Source organism: Macrotis lagotis, chromosome 6 (assembly GCF_037893015.1).
Source record: "Macrotis lagotis isolate mMagLag1 chromosome 6, bilby.v1.9.chrom.fasta, whole genome shotgun sequence".
NCBI classification, from domain to species: Eukaryota; Metazoa; Chordata; class Mammalia; order Peramelemorphia; family Peramelidae; genus Macrotis; species Macrotis lagotis.
Window position 1 is genome coordinate 233,429,677 of NC_133663.1, and position 15,844 is coordinate 233,445,520.

The 15,844-nt window shown below is 34.9% G+C and overlaps 1 protein-coding gene across 5 annotated transcripts in view; it reads right to left on the reverse strand.

Annotated features, from left to right (window-relative positions):
* Nucleotides 1–176: 176 nt before the first annotated feature.
* The window catches only part of CLCN4 (chloride voltage-gated channel 4), a 115,643-nt gene continuing 99,975 nt past the window's right edge, over nucleotides 177–15,844 (reverse strand). For all 5 annotated transcript variants that reach the window (XM_074192478.1, XM_074192474.1, XM_074192476.1 and 2 more), the window contains one exon: nucleotides 177–12,238. In XM_074192478.1, the coding sequence (XP_074048579.1) occupies nucleotides 12,148–12,238 (91 nt within the window). In that variant the 3' untranslated portion in view covers nucleotides 177–12,147. The remainder of the gene's footprint in view (nucleotides 12,239–15,844) is intronic.

The following is a 15,844-nucleotide window of genomic DNA, read 5'->3' on the forward strand; positions in this document are numbered from 1 at the left end:
AGCTATGCATTGCTTTGATCTCCTCATCTGTAAATTGCCTTTGCATATGCTTTGACCATTTGTCAATTGGGGAATGGCTTTTTGTTTTAAAAATATGACTCAGTTCTCTGTATATTTTAGAAATGAGTCCTTTGTCAGAATCATTAGTTGTAAAGATCGTTTCCCAATTTACTACATTTCTTTTGATCTTGATTACATTGGTTTTATCTGTGCAAAAGCTTTTTAATTTAATGTAATCGAAATCTAATTGGTTTTTAGTGATGTTCTCCAACTCTTCCTTAGTCATAAACTGTTCCCCTTTCCATAGATATGACAGGTAGACTAGTCCTTGATCTTCTAATTTGCTTATAGTATTGTTTTTTATGTCTATGTCCTGTAACCATTTGGATCTTATCTTGGTAAAGCGTGTGAGGTGTTGGCCCAATCTAAGTTTCTTCCATACTGACTTCCAATTATCCAGCTCTATTAATTTCTGTGATTGCTAGGTCAGAACAAATTGCCTAAAATATATCAAAATTTAACCACTGTTCCTCATACTTCATAAAATTACAAGGCTCCATTCAGGACATTTAGAGCATCATTTAGAAATATTTTCCTCTTATGGCTAAAAAATTAGAGAATGGTTGACCTCATAAACATGAAATTATAGGTCTTGTAAGTCAAAATCTTCCCTCCAACCTAATTATTCAGGCTATACTCTCATTCCGTGACCTAAGCACCACATTCACCCTACTCCCTTCCTTTGAAATCATTAGAACTTTTGTCTTAGAGCAATAAAAGGCCTCAAAGAAGTCACTGGGTTCGGCTCTTTGATGGGGAAGTTATTATTCACATTTTGCAAATGAGGAACTAAAGGTCCTAGGAGGTTACATGATATAAGAGTACTCAGATCAAATGCGATGGAGGGTGAACTGTAATGTGGACCTACAGTACTGGCTCAATGGGCCCTCTCCATAATTCAAGCCAAGTATCTTGGATTTTCTCTCCACAACTCCTCATTACTTCAAGGAAACTAATAGAACAGCTCAGTTTAATATATATTTTTGTAGAAATACATGGCACATTCAAAACAATGTTGAGTTTGCAGTCAAAAAGGAACTAAATTCAAATCCTGGACTACCCACATGACCTTGGGCAAGTTAATCTTTCTAGATTTCCTCAAATGAAGGGATTAGACTTGTTTTTTGTATGTGTGGGAGATTAGAAGATTTTGTGCCTGACCCTTAATTGCTTTGTTAATTATTTAATCCAAAGGAGCAACCATATTTGGCAATTAATCTCAATGGAAACATAATAAAATTTAGGAAGTGATCAAGAAGAAAATCTAGCAAGAGAAGGGGACAGGGCCAGGAAACAGGCAATTTCGAATTTCCTTTCAGGTGGAAAACATAACCCATTACAATCAAGTTATATATTGGACATGGACAGGTGAAAAGCCTCTCTGTGTGCGAGTATACCAACAACATGCAAGCCCCCGGAATTGTTGTCCTTCTTTTCTTCCCTCAAGCTGTCCACTGGGTCTAAACTGTTAAGTAGTCTGAGGGAACAGAATTTATGTGTGTGTTTTCAATTCCTCTTGTAGAGTCTGTTTGGGCTGGGAGAAGCCGTTTAATCTTTGAAATATGTGTTCCCATAACAAAGGCTGGACTCACATATAAATTGCTCACATCATCTTGAGAGCCAGAAACTGACTGAAGGAGGTTTTTTGGAAATCCCCACAAGGTGCTTGTACTTACTGTTCATTCTGCAAAACCATTTCTTTAATGATATACAATGTTGAAGATTTGCCAAAAATAGATGCTCCCCTATCTGCCTGGAACATATGGTAGTTCCTTTCTAGCCAATTAACTACCAATGAACTGGGAAGGGATTGTAACAACATGCATTCTGAATCCTCTTTTGTACTCAGCCCCTCCAAAGTGTTATCTCAGCATTAGCTTCCTCCATTAGATCAAAAAAAGTGGAAGCTTGTGGACTTGTTTCAACTTGGAAAAACTCAGGGGAAGTGGGTTATAAGAATTCAGCTGTATATTTGTTAGGTCATCCTCAGACTGATCTAACCTTTTCAAATAAAAACTGAGAGGGGGTTGTGCTCTTTGGGTGAAACCATTAACCACCTTTTTTTTTCCCCCCAAACTATTGTTCATAGAAGGATTGGCCGGCTTCAGAAGGCACAGCATTCCCAGGGTTCACCAACAAGAATTACTGCCATGTTAACCTTGCACTGGGGAGGTTTTCCTCCATCAGGAAGTGTGGTTTATGTTCAGTTTTACGTTGTCTGAAAAGTGGCAAGTTACACACACTCCTGTGTTTCCTGAACTCTTGCTCCACACGTCAAACTATTAAGGTGTCTCAGCAACCACACAATATATTTAGGATTTTTTTTCCATCCTCAAAGGCAACAGACAAGTGTAGCCTGGTAATATTTGCTTGTTAAAAAAAATTCCCATTACTTTGGAGTTAAGGTGATACTTTAAATTTGTTAAAGGGTCCTGGTTTTTCAATGTTATATATTCTGGGGGAAGGTATTCAAGGAAGGAGGAAATTGAATGGTGTTTGGCTGAACTATTCTGCATCTATTTCCTAGAATTCCATAATTAATCATTTGTAAAAATCTAAAAAGGAAAATTTCCTTCAACTGCCAGTTTTCCATGTAGCTGTCCAAATAAGCTCTACCCAAAGGGATCTGGGAAACTTCAGGATGATAGAAGATCCAATTACATACCATGGAATTCTATTGGAACATTTCTTTTCTGAAATGGCTAAACATTTATTTATTTGCTTGCTTGCTTATTTATTTTTCCAACTACATGTAATGGTAGTTTTCAGGGACATTTCTTTTAATAATTATAGAGTCCTCACAAAGTCTTTTGTCTTGGTCAGATGATATCAGAGGACAGACCCCCAGAGCTTAAAAGGGGTTAATAATCTCAGGTCAACCTGAAGTAGACAAAACTCAATAGGAGGAGTAAGAGAAATGCCATGATATCAAGAGACCTAACAATCACAAAGGTTATCTTCAGTGCTTAAGATACAGAGCAGACAAAGCCCAGATCATTCCAGGCAAGGCCCAAGCTGGTTACTTATCTCTGTTCCCTGGGCTTAAGGGATATCTTTAAGCCTAGCTAATTCATTGGTCACAGGGGAGGAGGGATAAGAAAGTGGGGAGGAGGGATAAGAAAGTGAGAGACAAGAAATCCAAATCATCACTGCTAATGGAGAAATGACCTGGAAGTCTGGTTCTACAGTTTGGGGGTTAACAATATTTCCTTTATATACCAGTCACAACTTCCCACCCAAACTGTTTCTTCTTTGCTACATTTGTGATGATAGTGAACTATCAACCAAGTATAAAATATGTATGGTTTTATTCACCAGAAACTATACTGACACTGTCTAAGTAGCCAGTCTGGTCTTTCCAGGATTTCTTCAAATTGCTCAGTCATTTAGACTGTTTGTTGCCAAAATAGGCTAAATAAAATTTTCAATAGTATTTTCTTCAGCAGAGTTCAGCCTAGGGGTAGGCAAAGTAAAGATTCTACCAAGGTGTTACCTGCAGAGAAGTTCAACAAAGGCCTCTTCTTAAAATTATTTTTTAAATACACACATAATCTGACCCTGGGTAAGTCAATTAACCCTATTTGCCTCAGTTTCCTCATCTGTAAAAATGAGAAAGAAATGACAAACTACAACAGTTATCTTTGCCAAGAAAACCCTAAATGAGGTCATGAAGAATCAGATAGAATTGAAACATAACTAAACAACAATATTTTAGTGCCAGAAAATTCTCTTCATTGAATGGAGATTTATAGTCTGTGTTAAGTTAAATTACATGTGATAAAGTGAAGGTACAAAGATTCTGGGGGAGAATAACAAATAAGAAGCACAATTTTCAAATGTATTAAGGTAAAAATTTGGAAGCTTGCCAAGCATGTACAAATGGTTCATCCTATCTCAGCTCTTCCATCATTGTGAAAGACCTATATGTAATTTGGGCTACTCTTAGTCTATCTCATACCATAACATTCTTTAAGCTAACCCAATCAACTTAAAGGTGAATTATCAACATCTTCTTAAAATCAATCAAACCACTTAGCAATAAAGACAGTCTCTGGTGAATCAGGTGCTCCACATTTTATAGTACTATAATAATTTAGCAAAGAAAATAAACATAATTTGCTGTTCTTTATATACAGAGGTATTACAATTTACTTTTTTTTTTCTCTACATTCTCTCCCTTTATATCTTCTCCCATCACCAACTTTTAGATACTTTTAAGATGCCCAGCAAGGCAGATGAGTTAAATCAGGTTGATGGTATCCAACAGGTGTCAAAACCATTGTTGAGTTAGGGAGATGTCTACGCCAAGCATGCAAAGACATCCCCCGTGGATGGGCTGATGAGACCAGTTTGTATCAATGATTATGAAAGTGCCTGAAGCTGTGGAGCACTTTAGATCTTGGTTAGACATTGAAGACACCAAGCTCAACCATTGCATCCCAAGTTATCAACAGCTGGTTTGACTTTAATGATTATGGAAGAGAAAATATGATCGATAATTTTGTGTAACTCTGCCTCACTTAAATCTAGTTTACACATAAATCAGGATAGCACCCTGTGATGTTACTGGTCTTCTTCAAAAAAGGTCAAACAACAATATACAAAATTTGAATCTCTACTTCTAATCTCTATATTACTACTTCCAAATGCCAAATAGCTATATCTACCTAAGGACATCCCTTAGGCCCTTAGTAACTGTGTATCCCTGGGAAGTCATTGAACCTTGCTTGCCTCAGTTTCCTCACCTGCAAGAGCAGGAAATGGCAAACCCCTCTAGTACCTTTGCCAAGAAACCCCAGAGTCAGCCATGATTAGCAAATGCCTGAACAATAAAAAAGACATCCTACTAATATCTGAACCTTTACAAGTCCAATACTAAGTTTCTCATTCATTCTCTACCCCAAATCCTCCCCACCTCTTATAAATCTTCGGTCTCTATCAATGATATTAACATTCTCTCAATCTCTTAGATTCTTTCTCCTTTCCAAATCCAAATACTCAAAGTCCTACAATTTTACCCAGGGGGCAGCTAGGTGGCACAGTGGAAAAAGCACTGGCCCTAGAGTCATGAAGATTTGAGTTCAAATCCAGCCTGACACACTTAATGATTATCTAGCTGTGACCTTGGGCAGGTCACTTCAAAAAACACAAAAACAAAAAACAAAAAACCCCCTTGATTCAAGACTCAATTTTACCTAGGCAATATCTCATCTGTCCTCTTTAATATTCTTATTCCCATTATGCTAAGAACAACATTCAACATAGCAAGTATTTATTAAATAACTTTTGTTGTTCAGTTGATCCCTTTTGAGATTTTCTTGCCAAAAATACTAGAGTAGCTTGCCATTTCCTTCTCTAGTTGATTTTGAGATGAGTAACCTGAGGAAAAGAAACTTAAATGACTTTGCCAGGATCATATAGCTAGTGTCCAAGGCTAGATTTGAACTCAGATCTTCCTGACTCCAGGTCTAGTACTCTATTCACTGTACCACCTAACAGTCCCATTAAAAAACCATCAAACTCTTCAGCTTGGGGTTCAAGGGCCTTATATAATCTATTTCCATCTTGTGTTTATATTCTTGCCTTATAATATTGTACACTCTTTATTTACTCTATACTGAAGATTAGGGGCATTCCCTCTGCTTGAAATACTCTTCCTTTCTTTCAGTATCTACTGACATCCTCCTCAAAAACCAAGTTCAAATACCACTTCTTCCATGAAACTTTTATGATGCTCTAAGCTGAAAGTGATTTTCCCTTCATTTGATCTCAAGGCACTTACATTGCATGTTTTTTTGTGTAGGTTTTTGCAAGGCAATGAGGTTAAGTGTCTTGCCCAAGGCTGCACACAGCTAGGTAATTATTAAGCGTCTGAGGCTGGATTTGAACTCAGGTACTCCTGACTCCAGGGCTGGTGTTCTGTCCACTGTGCCACCTAGCCGCCCCTACTTACATTGCTTCTTTACATCTTTAAATTCAATTTGCATGTAAAAAGTTAATCTTAATTATACATATAAGCATATGTATTCAAACAAAAAATGAATATCAACACATCTGTAAGGCTATTGCCTCTTTTGGACATTTTTGGTAGCTAAAATGGACCAAAAAAAGGTCATTTTTGGAAGGAAAAAAAAATCCACTTAGATGAAATGCTGAGGAGAGATACAAACTATACTAAGAATCTGCTCAGAGGGAAGGGAGAGAACTTACCTTATTTTACAGGTAAGGAAACTGAGGCTGAAAGAGGTTAAGTGAATTGCCCCAGGTCAGACAGCAAGTAGAGGTCTAAGACAGAATTCATACTCAGGCCTTCCTGAGTCCAAGTTCTATATTCTAGCCATTGTGCCACTTACCTGTCTCAGAAGAGGCAAAAAGGAGAAAGGAAGAAATGGAAGCTGATCAAAAGATGTATTGGTGGCAGGAGGCAATAAGAAAAATTGTGCAAGAACAAAAAAAACTTCTAGGAGCTACACTGACAAGGAGACTCAACAGCTGTTTTACTAAGAAGTACAATGATTAAAATAGAGACACTGTTTTTTTTTTTTGAAAAAGAATTTGTTATTGGGAGGGGGAGCTCTAAGGGGGAAACATGAGTTATCTGAGAGCTGACTAAAATGTCCTGAAAGGTCATTTGAAGATAGCCAAGTCCTGCTGCTGAGTGGAGAGCTGTGTAAACTCATTGCTACATCTTCACTTGAGAATTGGACAAAGTAGAAAAATTAAAACAAAAATACAATACTGAACTCTTGTCACAATTCATGCTATTTGAGGAGTTAGCTACATGGCTTTGTCGCTATCTACAGATGAAGAGTAATTCTTTAGGGCCTAGGACACATTTGAGAGCTTGGCAGTAGAACTGCTTGTCCCTGAAAAAGTTGAACTCTTCCTCAATACCCTACAAAGGGTTGCTGTGTGATAAAAAGAGCTTGTTCCCATTTCACGGCCTGAGATTAAAAAAAAAATAACTTTGTCAAGAGAAGAGCTGATCAACTACTTCAAAGAATCTGTAACTGACTATTTTCTGGAGACCGAGGACATCAAGTCTTCTATCTAAAATTACAAACTGCTCTGGCATAGATTTCTCCAAACGAGTCCCTTGGAAGGCATGTGCTTGACAAGACAGAATAAATGTTAATGTTTTGCCCTATCATTTTGTAAATGTTTCATGTTTAACTGCCAATGGTGTTATTTGGACTGGGTTACATAAGTGGAGCTCAGGAGTTACAGTGGCAAGGTTTGAATTCTTGCCCACATACCCCTGAGAGCATGAGAGTGAACTGTAGGCAAAAGGTTATGCCTCTGGCTGAGAGCTATATTGGCAAGAGTGTATTCTCCCACCAACACTACCCACAAACTATTGATATATCTTGAGAGAATTTAAGTGGTAATTAATAGGGTCACAGCTTTGGCTGGCACCTATTCAAAGAAAGTCACCTAGATTGCGAGTGAACCACCCAGAAAGGATAATGGCTATCCCTTTGATATAAACTCATATGCTATATTGACCATAATGGTTTTAAGATAAAGCTAAATGTGCGTGTGTATATATATAAAGTGTATGTGTGTGTGTATAAAAACATATGTATGTTTTATTTCCTTACCAAATTAAGTGGTTATACACAATACAGCCAAGGAATATACAATATAAAAGATGCCAAAGAGAAATAAAATGGACTGGTCACATGGAAAGAGAGATAACTGATGGACAGCATAGGCATTCCATTGATAGCCTTGAGATAAAAGAAAATTTAAGGAAGGTTCACAGATTCACTAAACAATTAAGAATAATGCTACATTATAAGTTCCATGAGAAAAGAGATTCTGTTTTACTTGCCTTTTACTGTTTACTTTTTCTTTTCAGTGTAACAAAACGTTGCTATTTTATTACTCAATTAGCATTTGTTGAAAGAAAGTTGAATCCCTAAATTTTAAGCAATTCTCCCTGGATTAAATATCCTGAAGCTATCTTGTATTTAATCTCATAGCCTAAATATGTTAAGAAACAAGCATCTATCCAATTCACAACTCTGTTCTAGTAGATTTGTTTTATTTGAAAAATAGAGTTCAAACATTAATTTCCAGTAAGGTGCCAACATTTACACAATGTGCTACATTTTTTTTAAGTTGACATTGTTATTCTGTCATTTCAAAACCAAATGAAAATAGATCTCATATACTGTTCACATGGGTTCATTTCCAGCAAATCTAGGGCATAAAATGAACTGTATTCCAATGGTAGTTAGTTTTGGATCTGGTTAATGTCAACCCAGGGTGGGTAACATTAGCTAGTCTTTTAGAATAAATGTTGGAAGCTGAATCTAACAAAATACTGTTCATGCAAAATTAAAACAAAAATATAATACTGAACTCATGTCATGATTCAAGATTTCTCATCCATTTAGTTTCTCACCTTTTCCAGTCTAGTACCTTGATATTAAGTAGTAAGTGGAATTTTCATGTTAAAGTGAGATACTGAAGTAATCATTACTAAACTTTTACCTTTTTCTAACCTTTATGAATGTTAAGAATAAAATACACTGATAACTTCTCTTCTGGCAGGTACAACTTTGTTTCCTGTGCTGCCATGGTCAGAAAATTATTGAATATCTGGTGGCAAGTCTAGCAGTGAGGAATCTCTTTGTATTTGGCTTGTCCAAGATGGAAGGACCTGCCAGAGTTCATGGTTTATAGTTCACTGGCATAGTCTTCAATGCCTGATGGTCAACCTAATATCAGGAAAAGGAATTAGAACAAAATATGAGATTTCTTCTAGAACCAAAGTTGAACATCACAGCAGGTGTCAAATATAATGTTAATTGTTTTGAGAAATTTTATTTAAAAAAAAAAGAAATTTTATTTCACTATCATATGGTACACATCTTCATTTCCAGAGAATCCATTTATTTGAGAATTTATTCATCAGCCTTTGATTTACCATTTGTTTATTTGTGAATGGACTTCTTTAGCTGCAGAAGAATAAGGATGGAATTGACCATGGAAAAAATAATTTAGTCCAAGCCCTTTATTTTATGGTTGAAGAAAATGAGGATCAGTGAGGACAGTTGACTTGTCTAAGGTCACACAAGTAGCAAGTGGTAATGCCAAACTCTAATCCCAAATCTACTGACTCCAAACCCAGCATACTCTATTTTGCACCATGGAAAAAGGTAAAAAATCTAAACTGGAGGAAATTGCTGCTAGTATGTTTATTGCAAAATTCGTTGGCAAAACAATCAGATCACCTTTGTAAACAAATCTATAAGCCTTTGGTCCGGCAAAATGCACCAGTCTGAAAAATATACATTTCCCTTATATACAATTATAAATACCATGAACTCACCTCCTATAACTGCTCTTTATATCTCTAGGCAAATGGGATTAAAATATCCTAATTGAAGGCTAAATTATCAATGAACATTTTCAAAAAACAGGAATGCAGAGAAGCTAAATTGTTTTTAGATGGTACATAGAGGCAATTATGTTCCCCCTTATTATTTACTTTAACTCAATTTTTCTGATCCTGGGTTTGTTTCAAAGGGCAATTATGAATCACAGTTTAAAGGTATGGCTAAAGAACAGTGAAGTCACAGGTCTAGTTCCCATATTTATTTTACTGGATTAGAATTAAAGAGAATTTAATCAGTCTTTCTAACCTGAGTCATGGTAGGGCACAGACCTAATCTCCTAAAAAAGCTTAGGTTATAATGGAATACACTTTTATTGGAGCTTCTTTAAGCTGGAATGAAAGTAAATCTTGTAGATTTAATGATATTGGCATTGTTAAAATTCAATCTTTTAAAAACTATAGTATACTAAGAAGGCTTTAGCTAAAAATGGATCTAGATTTCAGAAAATCAAAACTATTATTATTAGAGTCATGTACATAACAATAAATCAACTCAATCAGCTAAGGACTTTCTGTCATTAACATTACTTCTTCCTCCATGTTTTTAGATACTTTGGTTTGCCAACTCTAGGACTTAAGTCAACATGACAAAAGCCTTTATTGTTGCTGTTGTTCATTTGTTTCATTCATATCCAACTCTTTGTGATCCAATTTGGAGTTTTCTTAGTAAAGGTATTGGGAGTGAAGATGAGTCTTCCTGATTTCAGGTCCAGCACTCTATTACTGAGTCACCTAGTTGATCTTCAAACAAGTTTACTAAACTTGTTTTACTAAAACAATTTATTTATTTATTTGTTTATTTTTACAAGGCAATGGTGTTAAGTGGCTTGCCCAAGGCCACACAGCTAGGCAATTATTAAGTGTCTGACTAAACTACAATTTAGACAAGACAGTTGATATGATTAAAGGTTATTGAGAGTCAAAAAAATGGACCTTCATTTTCATGCAAAAATTTTTAAAATTTATTATATCTTTTTCTTTAATGAATAACTTTCTATACTATTTGTGAAGGGTAGTTTAAGGAAAAACCATAACTGACTTATATGTTCAATGTGAAATGGCTTGAACTGACAACTGACAGCAGAAACTCTTAATGTTCTTAACCCTTAGAAACTTATAAAATTCATAAAAATGCTCTTACATCTAAAAAACAATCTGAAACACCAATATTGGAGATTCTGTGTCTTGGAACTTAAGGCAAAGGGAGGAAGATGTAGGTAGTAGGGATAATGGGAAGTATCTTCTTCAGAAAGACTGAATCAGAAAAAGAGTAGCAATGGATCCAGAAAAAGAAAAGCCAGAGGGAAAATAAAAGAGGCAACTGACAGGTTCCACCTAAAATGATTGTACCACTGTTTAATCCCTAAGACACCTTAACCTTTTCTCCCAAATTGTAGCCCTAAATGGGAAAGAAAAAGTATACTTACATTCCACTACAAAAACATCCACCCTAGGAAAAGAGGCATCAGAAGGCTAAAATGAGACCAACATTTCTGAGATTTTGGTGGTCAGTTTGAAAGAACACAGTAAAACTACTGGACCATGATACAAACCAGAGAGAACAAAATGAGAAAGATTTAGTATCTATTTAGTGTTTTTTTTTGTTTTGATTTGAGCAGATTTAGAGTGGCTTTCCATTATGAACCTTTTTACTCTATTTAACTAAGGTAATTAAAAAGATCTGGTAATAAAAGGTACTAACAATGGCTAATCTATTATGACTGTTATATGCCCCCTTGGAACTTAGAACAAGTTTTTATTGCATGCAAGTTTTATTGCACACCCCAAAAAAGCATTTCTATTGTCCCATGCTGAACTGAGTAGTATTTAAGAAGACTTAATCAAGAGGAATGGAGAAATTAGGCTAATGCAAATACATTAATATATCAGATACAAATAAATCATCTATGCTGGATGCCTTCAAAATAAGAATATGTTTCTTTATAGAAAGGTTAATGGAATCCAGAACCAAACTCAAGAACACTTTCATAGTGCATTTTTAAGACATAAGATTTGCATAGGGAAGAGATTCACTCTCCCAAATCTTTAATTTTAACACACAGAAGCCATGGTGATTGTGAAGCTACAACTGGGTGACCAAAATAACTGAGAAGAGAGCAAGAAAAAGCCTTTCCATGAGTGAATTTCTTTCAATACTTACAGCTTTAAGTCTCTTAAAATTTAATTTTAAAAACAAAATAGGTGACAAATGTCTTTTTATGATTCAGTAACAAAGAAACAAAATTTCAGTTACAAATAAATAGTTTACATACTTATTCTCTATGCTTATGAATCTGAAGCTTCACATTTTTTTCCCAAGTCAAGGCCTCCCACATGGTCCTCTAGACAACGAACTAGTTTTGTTTTTCCTTCCTTTCCATGCATAGGCCACACTATTTAAACTTACCTGGGTACCAGTTGAGTTGTTAGTAAACACTTTAGGGAAACACAGTTTGAAACTTGAAGAGAATTAAAGTGCTAACCTATTTATCCAATGACTTAATAAATGTCTCATCTTTCTTCAATTCCTTTCAAAGTTTTTTTGTTTCGCACTGCTCCCTGTATAAAGTTTTTCATTTTGGTTTGGTGGCATATTGTTGTTTCTTTTAAAAAAAAAGATGATACAATCATTTTTGCTTTTCTCCAAAGTAATATTCACATGCCTTAGAAGTATGAGTGGTCTAATTAAACATGATGGATTCAGGGTCCTGATTTGCCATCTGGGCCATATGTCTTAGCACATCCTTTTTTGTTATGATGCCCAGCAGTCTCCTGAAACAGGGAAAAAAAAGGAAAGAAACAAGAAGTTAATTAACAACCTTGTAAAATCAACTGACAAAAACCAAAATTATCAGGACACAGGAGTTGAAAGCTAAAAGTATTTTGGTTCTATTTTCTGTTTTATAGAAAATACCAAGTTTAGTACTGACATCAGAACAAATCACTAAATGAACCTAAGTTTTTATAAAAATTGAAGAAAACTGGAAACACTTCTTCCTAGCTTTTCCATTAAAAAATCAAATAAATTCCAGAGAATCATCAATGAAACTAAATAATAAAATTCACACAGTTTAAGTAAAGTTTCAAGCTACAAAATAAACTTTCAAAATCAATAACATTTTATAGAGCAATAACAAAATTCAGAAGTAGCAACAGAAAGGGAAATCCATTAAAAATAAATAAAAAAATACCTGGGAGTCAATCTACCAAAGTACAGTCAATGAATGAAATGAAATGAAAATGAAATGAAAACCTTCCTTCATCGAATAAAAAGGAAGGTTATTTGAGTGCTATTTGATGCTAGTAGCTGCTAGGGACAATACTACAAAAGTTAATTTACAGATTTAGTGTTGTGCCAAATCAAAACTAACAAAAGGAATCCTTTATAGACCTAAACAAAATAAATCAAAATTCATTTGAAAGAATGAATGAACTAGAATATCATGGGAAATATAAGGAAAGGTAGCAATGAGGGAGTAATAGTTCTTTCAGACTACAAACTATATTATAAAGTAGTTATCAAAACCATTAATAGTTGTTAAAAATAACAAAGTAGATCAATAAAACAAAGGGAGAATTACTGTAAAATTCAATAGTCTAGTATCTAACAAATCCAAAAACACTAATTACCTAAGGGAAAAACACTACTACACAATAAGTGCAAGGAAAACTAGAAAGGAGAGAGAGAGAGAGAGAGAGAGAGAGAGAGAGAGAGAGAGAGAGAGAGAGAGAGAGAGAGAGAGAGAAAATTAGGTTTAGATCAAATAATAGCATAAACTAAAACACATATGTGGACAGACACATAAACACACACACACATGCTGTGTTATTAAGTCATATCCAGCTCCTCAGGACTCCATTTGGAGTTTTTTTGGCACAGATACTAGACTGGCTTGCTACTTCCTTCTCCAGTTCATTTGACAGATGAGGAAACTGAGTCATACAGGGTTAAGTACCTTGCTCAGGATCACATAGCTAGTAAGTTTCTAAGGCCAGATTTGAACTCTGAAAGATGAATCTTCCTGACTCCAGACCCAACACTTCATCTTCTAATAGATAAATGTGTGTTTGTGTATTTTTGTATGTTTGTATATAAACACACATATACATTTTTTCACAGCTAAGGATAAAGGATAAATTCTTAAACAAGGGATAGGGGTGATTATAGAAAACGATATAAGAGCTAATTCTGATTACAAGAAATTGAAAAGCTTTTGCATGAACAGAATAAGAGAAACTATATTAAGAAGGGAAGTGGCTGATGTGGAAACAAATTTTTGCATCAAATATCACGGATATAGGCATCACACTCAAAATAGTTAGCAGTAAATGAAATGCTTAAGAACAGAAGCCATCACCAAAATCATCAAAGGATATTATGAAATAGTGTACAAAAGAATTACAAAACTTATTAATGACTATTTGAAACAATGTTCAAATCACTAATAAGAAAAATGTAATTCAGAACTACCCTGCAGTTTTTTTTTATATACCCAGCAGCTTAACAAAGATGGAAAACAACATTGTCAATGTTGGAGGATCTGTGAAAAGATGGAAATATTAGTGTATTTTGAAGTAATTTGGACCTGTGTAAAGAAAATGAGTAAAACATCAATAATTAGGTACAAACCTGAAAAGGAAAATAACCAAAAATAAAGATCCTTTTATGCACTAAAACATTATTGCAGTATTTTTTACATGTGATACAAAGAGTAGAGAAAGACTGCAATGAATGGATGCAGAATAAAAGTATGCCAAAGAAGGAAAACAGTAAACATATTCAGATTCCCAGACTCCATGTAAATATAAAGAACAAACAACTAAGCTTGTGTCGTTATAATGATTAAGCAATGGCTCTGAAGAAGAAATGAAGAAATTCCCCCTTTTCTCTTGTTTTTAGAAGCTGGAGACTGAGTGAGAAATACTGACTACATACTGTCAGACTTGGCTGGTGTGCTGAATTGTTTTTGTTGTTCAGTGTGTCCAACTCTCCATGACCCCCTTTGGGTTTTCATGATAAAGACAGTGGAGAGGTTTGCCATTTTCTTCTCTAGTTCGATTTGTTAGGGGAACTGAGGCAAAGTTAAGTGACTTGCCCAGGGACAAAGAGTGTCTGAGGCCAAATTTGAACTCATGATCATGAATTTCCTGATTCCAAGCCTAGGGCTCTATCCACTGTACCACCTCCCTGTCCCTTAATATGCTGAATAGTTTTGTTGAACTGGTCTTACATAATAAAACAGTCTTACTGGGGAAGACAAAATGAGACATATCAAAAGAAATTAAATTATGTAAAAATAAAAGATATTAAAAATTTTAAATGGGGGGGCAGCTAGGTGGCACAGTGAATACAGCATCGACCCTGAGTCAGCAGAAACTGAGTTCAAATATGACCTCAGACACTTAATAATTACCTAGTTGTGTGACTTTGGGCAAGTCACTTAACCTCACTGCCTTGCAAAAATAAATTTAAAAAAATTTAAAATAAAAAAAAGAAAAAGCAAGAATACCTGCTTGCAGAAACTATAGCCTATGAGGAAAAATAATAGGTTTGAGATAAGAGTACCATTTTCATGGAGATAAGGAAACTGTAGTAAAGAACTCCAAGCAAGCAAACTATTTATCAATGCAGATCAATATCTTTTCTCTAACCTACAGTTTTAATCATTACCTATAAGAACACAAAAATTAAACATTCTGCACACTGCCAGTGTGTCAGAGGTAAGATTTGCCCCTAGTTTAGGGGTAACTAAATGGTGTACTGGATAGAACACCAGTCTTAGAATCAGAAGGACCTGAGTTCAAATCAGACAGACACTTGGGTAAGTCACTTAACTCCATTGCCTTGCAAAAAAAAAAAAGACAACCATGTGAGGTAGGGAGGGGACTATAATTCCTAATTCCTGATTTAAGCTTAAAGTATATAGAAAACAAAAGGGAAAAAAAAAAATATATATATATATATAAACATACAAATACAGTGACAAGTACAAGAATTTCTAGAGTCTTTTGGTATCCAATAAATGTTTCTGGCAGTTCTGAAAATTTCTCCATTTCATTCTCCTTTCCAGAGCTCTTTATACCTTTCTTCCTAATTTTGATTTGCTAGGATTGGGCCTGAGATAATAATTTTCTTGAGATGATTACTAAAAGTGGATAGAAAAATAACAGAAAAAGATAAATCCCCTAAAGGTTAACAGAACAATATTAACTTGACAACAATCTTTGCAAAAATGTTTGTAATACTTAACATCTTTGGAAAGAACTATACTGGAGAATATATTTAATTATTTAATTGAAAAGTTTAAAGCTATAGTATCATTAGAGGATTTAAATTAAAAAAAATAATAATGATAATACGAGTTAATCATTTCATGA